This window comes from Rutidosis leptorrhynchoides, chromosome 11 (genome assembly GCF_046630445.1).
Source record: "Rutidosis leptorrhynchoides isolate AG116_Rl617_1_P2 chromosome 11, CSIRO_AGI_Rlap_v1, whole genome shotgun sequence".
Taxonomy (NCBI): Eukaryota; Viridiplantae; Streptophyta; class Magnoliopsida; order Asterales; family Asteraceae; genus Rutidosis; species Rutidosis leptorrhynchoides.
Genome location: NC_092343.1, coordinates 141594816 through 141603931, shown reverse-complemented (window position 1 = coordinate 141603931; position 9116 = coordinate 141594816). Strand labels below are relative to the sequence as shown.

The window sequence follows — 9116 nt, the reverse complement described above, 5'->3', positions numbered from 1 at the left end:
AATTGTCGCGCCGCGACATAACAAGTAAACTGATTCCTTCGTCTATTTTTCTCTTTTTACTTGCTTTAATAATCTCAAAACCTCAATAATCAATAAAACATTAACGTTTTAATCCTCGATGCACTAATAATATCAACCAATCGACAAAATGCCTCAAAAGCTTCAAAAACCGCATCTCTTTTACAAATAGCTCTTCAAACCCGAACATTCTCAATATTATCAAAATAAACACCAAATCGTATCCGAACGGACTAAATTATGATCGATATCGCTAAGAAAAACGTGTATAAAATATGCGATATCATTCATCATCAACAGTACAATCCTCTTTTTAGCATCATCGTCTGTAAAACAACAAAAACCCAAAAAAAACACAAATAATAAACCTTACTTTTAACTAAAAAATTGGGTAAACGAAATCGAAATCTAAGAATAAGGAATACTTATAACCTGATTAACTTTTCACCTTCAACTGAGTACTCCAATTGATGATGAAATCGGAATTTCAAACAAAAAAAAACCCTAACATTAGAAGGTAAAAGGGTGAAAATAAACGATTATAATCCTAAATCGTTTACAACCCTAAATTGTCCTTCATCATCTAATCTCCTGTAAATCAAGGCGATGAGATAATGATAGATGGAGGGATGATGAAGATGGAGGGATGTGAATCGATGGTTTTTTATTAGAATGGTATTTTAGGGATGAATTATATGTAAAATTGATTTATTAGCTAATTTTTTAGTGGATGATTAAGGACTGTTGGATTAAAGGGCATTATAATGTAATTTTCTAATCTAGTGGTAATAAAGGGGATTTTGAAAACACTTATTAGCTAATCGAGACTCTCTTTTAATGTATATAGTGATAGTGATATATTTGTAGTTTATATAGAATTTATACTAAATTCCAATATATTTTATATCTTAAATTATATGTTATATATATTTATTTTATATATATATTTAAAATAATTAAAATTTATACATATAGTTATATTAATATAAATATATATTTGTAATTGTAATTGTTATTATATCAAAAATCAATATTTTGTTATATGTAATATTTAGTATGTTTAATATAAAATTTTATGTAATATTAATATAAGTATACAATATTTATTTGTTATATAAAAATAATACTAATTATGATAAAAATAATAGTAGTAATAATTATAAAATGATAATTTTACTAAAAATGTTAATTTTAATAAAATGATAATTTGTATTTAATAATAATAATTTGCTTAACAATAATAACAACAATTACTACTTGATCATAATATCATCATACGTTTTTGCTCCTGTTCATCACCATCTTCATGATTATCTTCCATCATCATAATAGTTCATCGTCATTCCCATTATTTCATCATTTTCCTTGTTTGAAAATAGAAAAAGATATAAGATATTTAGCAGCGGTTGCAGTAAATGATGGTGGCTTATATCTTGAAAAGAAACAGAATAAAAGCAGCGGCAGGAAAAGAATGAAATGGTGACGGTTTTGGTTTGAAATCGAACCAAAAACAACAACAAAATCTAATGGGTTTAGTTTATGAGATGGCACTACAGGAAACAGGCTCATTTGAGGCGACTAAGGTCACCGCAAAAGGTCGTACGGCCCGCTGCAATATGTCTTTTGCGGTGATGTCGCGTCGCAAAAGGAACGACTCCTATGGTTCGCCGTAAAAAGTATTTGCGACGGTTAGTTGCGACGCATTATTGTGGGACCCACCTTGATTTAACGAAAAGTAAAAAAGAAAACGGAAATGCAATTGCGGCGAGCCTTCTGCGGCGAGATTTCGGTGGGTCCCACCACGTCATTTTATGGCTGCACCAATTGCGGCGAGTAGTTGCGACGATCTTACGCCGCAAATAATCGATTTTGTTATGGTGAATTTACCAGCAATTACGGCGATGGGGTCGCCGCAAATACTCCAGTAGCTAAACTGGATTTTTCTGTTTTGCAGTTTCCCACCCGCTAAATCGGGCGTTTCTTCGCAACCTGATTTTAACCAATTTTCCAGCATACTTAACAACAATAACATCACGTTAACAACTAAAAATATGATTAAACGACAAATAAGGAAACGTTAACAATTCAAGTTATTACATAACATCCTACGAATTTAAGTTTTAGTTATTACACAAACGTTAACAAATTGTTTTGTTTACATCTCCATGTCGTCATCTGAATCCCTAGTTTGTTCCTCCTCCTCCTCACCACTTTGCAATTCCATCGGAACCTTTTCTTTTCCCTTTCCTCCCTTTCCGCGGCCAAAAACGTTGTTCATGAAGAAATCGCGCATAGTTCGTTTAATAGTTTTTGACATTGTTTTCGAGACTTCCTTCGTCACCTCGACTTTTAACTTATTCCGGTCCGTGGCCCACCTTCGATTATACTCATCTTCCGTGAACAATCGTTGACTTGTTTGGGTGGAACTACATGAATCAACCGACCTTCGTCCATAACTTGGACCAACACCACGTTCCCAACCATAACGATGACCTAAGACATCTCGCATGATTTCCCGTTCACTCATTAGACTTTGTGCCCCAACTTGCTCATCACGTATCCACACCATCTCATTCTTCATAGTTAAAACACAAGAATAACCACCATTAGAAACTTGAAAATGATATGTTTTTATTATACAAATTAACGAGCTAGTGATTATAATTACTTACATATTTGCGAACGGGTTCCTCGGAAGGTTCATACCAATTTCCCTTGTCATCCGTGTTGTTCCTCTTATAGGCTTCGATTAAGCTCTCGTTCTCGTTAGTTTCCCGGTTACGCTGTAAATATATGAAATTGATAGATATGTACATATATATTTTTTTTTACTAATTTATTAATATATATATATAAGTATGTATATATATGTATATGTAAGTATGTATATATGTATATATTATCCAAAATAAAATTAAACTAACTTACATGCTCATATCGATTTTGAGAGAATGACTTTCGTCCTTGGTGAGTTTTAACGGTTTGCTTTGAACGACACTCAATATTTTCTTCGGACCTTCATTGGTGTTGTTCACTTTCAATCATCTCTTTATAACGATTCCAATCCGCTGGGGTTAATTTGCATCCGGGTGGCGGGTTATCGTTTCCTCCTTTTTTGTTCCAAAAAGTATTCTTGAACTTATACTTTTTGTCCTGGTATAATTTACCGGCAGCTTTATCAATACCTGTTCGAACCATATCACCGTGGGGACCTTCAAGATGTGGCCTTAAGTTGAAGAACCACTACATAATTTTGAGAAATAGTTAAGTCAACAAATATATATATATATGTATATGTATATATATATATATATATATATATATATATATATATATATATTGGTAGAATCAAGAGGGAAGTAACCAATCGGGGGGAAGCGGGGGGAAGCAAGACTTTTTTTTTCGTTTTTTGAAAAAACTTTGTTCACGAACATTATTAGATTGGATGAAAATATGAACATTTAATAAAGACACTTTGTGATAAATGTTTTTATATTGGCGGGAAAACGCTCGAAGAAGTAATATATAACAATTATCGTGTTTTTCGAGCGTATGTTAAAGTTTTAGATATTATGGTTTAGATATTAGGGTTTATAGGGTTTAGAAATTTAGGGTTTAGGGTTTAGATTTAGGGTTTAGATTTAGGATTTAGATCGAGTTTTTAACACGAACGGTTTAGGGTTTAGGGTTTAGGGTTTAGGGTTTAGGGTTTTGGGTTTATTCCTTTTAACACGAACAGTTTAGAGTTTAGGGTTTAGAGTTTGGGGTTTTGGGTTTATCCATAAACCCTAAACCCTAAACCTTAAACCCTAAACTCTAAATCGGGCTAAATTTTACTACACAAAACATGAAGAAAAAAAACGTTAACATTCTTCACGAACAATATTATCTTGAATGTTATTTTTGTCGATCATTTTTTTGCTAAAATAATAACATTCATCCCGAAGTGTCTCTTTAAATGTTCATACTTTCATCCAATCTATAATGTTCGTGAAGAAGGTTTTTTCAAAAAACGAAGAAAAAAAATTTGCTTCCCCCCGCTTCCCCCCGATTGGTTACTTCCCCATTGATCATGCTCCTATATATATATATATATATATATATATATATATATATATATATATATAGGGGCATGATCAATGGGGAAGTAACCAATCGGGGGGAAGCGGGGGGAAGCAAATTATATATATATATATATATATATATATATATATATATATATATGTATGTATATATATATATATATGTATATATATGATTGTATGTACAGAATTATAAATTTAAATGTATTTAACCTCAGTTTTCGGGATTATTGTAAGCTTATAATGATCGGGTACATCGCTCCAATTAGGATAATATATGGTATCCCATTTAAAATAGTACCCAAAACTGAACCAAAAGTCCGAGAGTAGTCACCAACGGGCACATACGTATCTAAATCATGCTCCTTAAATTCAATATCTAACGGACCAAACTTCTTAACGTGCTTCTTTAGCTTTAGGTTGCCGGTTTTCCCGCGACCTTTTGAACCTACACATTTAGAATAAAAAATTATTTTTTAATAAACTAAGATATAAAATAAATATATATAGAATATAAAATTTTGAATATAAAATTAATTTTGAACCTACCTAAATAATGACTCTTTGATGGTTCCCATGGGTCATCACGCTCGGGTGGACCGTTTCCACCACCATAGTTGGAAGCAACATCAGCCATCTGTAAAAAAAAAAAAAAAAAAAAATACAAGTATACATACAAAGGAATCAAGTAAAATAAATTAGCATATTATTGCATACAAAATTAAGGTGTAGAAATTATATATATATATATATATATATATATATATATATATATATATATATATATATATATATATATATATATAACGGTTAAACATAATGTGTTTTTACAAATTACAATCAAAGATGTATATATATATATATATATATATATATATATATATATATATATATATATATATATATATATTAATAACGGTTACAGATAATGTGCTTTTACATATTACAATCTAAGATCAATCACTAAAATAATCCATAAGTTCACAATCATTATCTTCATTGTCGCGTGTGTGACCGTCTGTATCGTCATAAGCATCATCGTCATCATCATCGTTTTCATCGTTGACTACTTGGTTGACTGCATCGTCGTCTAAATCTTCATCGGAATTGTCGTCTTCATAGTAGCTCCCCTCGACATCAACATCAACATCAACTGTGGCACGAATGTCTTCTTCAACCACCGTTGATTCGTTTCTACTCAAATTTGTTTGAACGACTTCTTCCAAGTTAGAAGACAAATGAATATCTGACGAAGTGCTACCATTGATAAGATCGAACTCGTTATCTCCAACGAAGATATCTCGATCCTAAGTGTTCCGCTGGTGTACTTCTTGAACAACCTTCCAATACTTGCTTTGCTGAAATCTTCTTTTAGTCGGGTTATCAAGGTAAAAGACTAGATTTGCTTGTGTTGCAAGGATGTATTGATTGTCTTTATACCATGCTTGTTGAGTATTAATGGTTGTTATGTTATTCTTTGTGACACAGTTACTGCCGGCGGTTTTGAACCAATTGCAGTGAAATAAAAAAACATTATTGGACCTAAATAAATAATTAAGCTCCAAAATTTCTTCCAGCACACCATAAGAAAGTGTTCCCCCAGGACCACCAGGAGATGAAATTCCACTGTTCTGGGTTGTTCGGCGTAAATCTCGACTTTGAACCATAAACCTCACACCGTTACATATGCAAGCGGTGTAAGATGTTATATGTATTGGTCCATGTGCCAAAGCAAGTAACTCGTCACTAACTTGATATTCGTCATTTATTCGCAAAGACTTGATCTACGAAAAAGATGAGGTTAGACAAGATAACAAAATCATTACTTATAAAGGGTGATGCAGGGCAACGAGTTTACCTTGTGTTTGAACCAACCCGGAAACTCTTTTTCCATATTAGCACCCGACATTTCACTTGTAAAGTCACTACAAATATTCGATATATTAGTATAATCATCGAATATATAACTTACAAATAAAATATGATGGGAAACAAACACTTACTCCCTGTATTTGTCATGCTCGTAGCTGTTGTTAAATATGAACCAAGAAATTTTAGCCTTAGTGTCGGGATCCAAATCTACATCGTCACCTTTACTAATAGGTCTACAAACGGACTGAAAGACCTAATGCTTACATTCGGGAACTAAAGCGTCAAAATTTCTGTCTGGCCTATTAAATCTTATTTGTACAGTGTCAAGATACCTTGAGGGATAAGTTAAGGTTTCATCCACAACATAGCCCTCAGCAATAGAACCTCCCGGTCTAGCTTTATTCCTGACATAATTCTTCAACTTTTTCATGTATATTTCAAATGCATACATCCACCTCATGTAAACAGGGCCGCCTTGAATAGCCACTTCAGGCAAATGCATAACTAAATGAATCATTATGTCAAAAAATGACGGAGGAAATATTTTCTCTAGCGAACACAAAATGTTTATCAGCTGAGTTTTGGCGTCTTCCATGTCAGAAATCTTCAAGGTTTGAGCACAAAGTTGCTTAAAGAATAAACAAAGCTCAATAAGCGGGGTTGAAATAATTGAGTCTAAGAAAGCTCGTAAACCAATCGGAAGCAACCGTTGCATCATTAAATGATGGTCGTGAGACTTGAGCCCTGATATTTTGGTATCATCATCGGCAACTTTAGTTCTAAAATTTGAGCCAAAGCCATCCGGTAATTTAACACCCCTAATGAATTGACAAAATAGACTTCGATCGGCAGTTGAAAAGGAGTACTTAGGATGAGGTTTTTCTTCCTTTCCATTATTACATGTTGGTTTCATCCACAACTCTGAACGAATGCCCCACTCTTTTAACACCTTCCATGCCTTAACCGTGTCTTTCGGTTTTTCCTTGTGCATTAGCAAAGTGTTCAACAAACTTTCGCACACATTTTTTCTATATGCATGACATCCAAATTATGTTTCAGTTCAACATCAGACCAATAGCTAAGCTCGTAGAAGATAGATTTCTTACTCCAAGTACCCTCAACTGTCTCATCACGTCTCCTTTTCTTCCCCCCATTTTCCGGATGTTCCCCCGGTTCACGTTGCAAAGCTTTTCTAGAAAATGGTCTAAGTTGTTCTAAGATCTCATAGTTGGTTGTTCTACGAGGAGGAGGCCTAGTCTCTATCTCGCCATTGAATGACAAGCTTTGCCTCAATGGATGATTCTCTTCCAGGTAAATTCTATGGCCAAAATAAACAACTTTATACAACACGTATACACAAGGAGTGTTGACATTACATATAGAGCATGCATAATAGCCTTGGCCACTCCAACCAGACAAACTACTACGAGCAGGAATATCATTAATGTTCATTAAAAGCGCGGCACGCATAGTGAAAACACTGTTTGTGTAGGAGTCCTTTGTTTCGACTCCATTAGACCACAGATCTTTCAATTCATCGACCAACGGACGTAAAAAAACATCAATGTCCTTACCCTGTGATTTAGGACCAGGTATTAACAGTGTCAACATGAATGAAGAATCTTTCATACAAATCCAGGGGGAAATTGTATGTTGTCAATACGACCGACCACATACTGTAAGCATTATTCAAGTTGCCAAACGGATTAAAACCATCAGAAGACAACCCTAACCTAACATTTCTAGGTTCGCTTGCAAAATCTGGATAACGTGCGTCAAATTTTTTCCATGATGTACCATCCACCGGGTGACGCATTTTACCTTCTTCCTTACATTGACCAGTAGCATGCCAAACCATATCTTTTGCAGTTACACTTGATTTATATAGGCGTTGAAGTCTTGGAGTCAATGGAAAGTAACGCAAAACCTTGTGAGCAACTTTCTTCCCCTTCGTATTTTCATTTTTCCATCTACTGGTCTTACATACAGGATAATGGTCCATTTTGCTGTTCTCTTTCCCGAACAAACAACAGTCATTCTTATAAACATGGATCGCTTCGTATCCTAAACCAATCTCACTCATTTTCTTCTTAGCCTCATAGTGAGACTTAGGAATATTAGCGAGAGGAAATGCAGTTGTAAGCAATTGCAACAATTTGTCAAATGATGTATTGGTCCATTTACTATCTACCTTCATGTGCATCAACTTTGCCAAAAAATTAAATGCTGACATAAAGTTACAACCAGGGTATAGCTCTGTATCGTCAAGTTTATCTAATTCGCTAATACCGGTGTGTCTAGCACTTGGTGCATCAGTTGTGTTCATTGGATCATCGCCATCTATGGTTTGTTCATCTAAAGTACTATCCTCACGAAGATTGTTCAGTAAATCATGCAATCGGTCAGTCGGTTCATGTATGACAGGTTCTGTTGGCGGTGGCATAACGATATTTTTGCCATGCCATCTCCATATCTTATAACGTTCACTAAACCCGTGTTTATGTATGTGTATTTTAATTTTGTTTGGCTTGTGAAATACATGGTTATCACAATTTTCACATGGACAACGACATTCCCCTTCGGTATTAAGGTATCCGTTACATCTACTTATGAACAAATCAAGACCTGACCAAAATTCTTCAGATAAACGATCTAAAGTAGTCCAACTCTTATCAATTGACATTTACTGCATTTACAAAATTACAAGTAACAAATGACATAAACATGCATATAAAAATCACATATATATTAAGTCAACAAATTATTTAATAGCCAATCACAATCAAACTTTAACTATTTAAAATATTAAACTAAGGTAAGTGGAGTGTAGAAGGTTGGCTGCCTAACCCACTTTTTGAAAATGTGTCTCACATACGAATGCGTATGAATGATTTACTATTTATGAAAAATTCGGAAACATTTCCCCTTAGCCCCCAAATAAGTGTATGAAACACATATTCGTAGGGCAAAAGGAAAATGTTACCGAATATTTCTTATAGTAAATCAAATACACGCACTCATAACCTAACTGAGACAACACATTCAAAAAGCAGTCCGAAAACGGGGACAATCCGGAATTAATTTCTAAATTAATTCCGGACGGGTGACCTACGTTTATGACGGGGAATGATTAACATACCTAAA

General features: G+C 34.0%; 1 protein-coding gene across 1 annotated transcript; it reads right to left on the bottom strand.

Moving 5' to 3' along the window:
- Window positions 1-6974: 6974 nt before the first annotated feature.
- On the bottom strand, window positions 6975-8655 carry LOC139875015 (uncharacterized). The gene is made up of 2 exons (XM_071862401.1): window positions 7650-8655; window positions 6975-7594 (listed from the first exon to the last, which is right to left on the bottom strand). Exons 1-2 carry the CDS (start codon window positions 8653-8655, stop codon window positions 6975-6977), a joined length of 1626 nt encoding a protein of 541 aa, XP_071718502.1.
- Window positions 8656-9116: the final 461 nt, after the last annotated feature.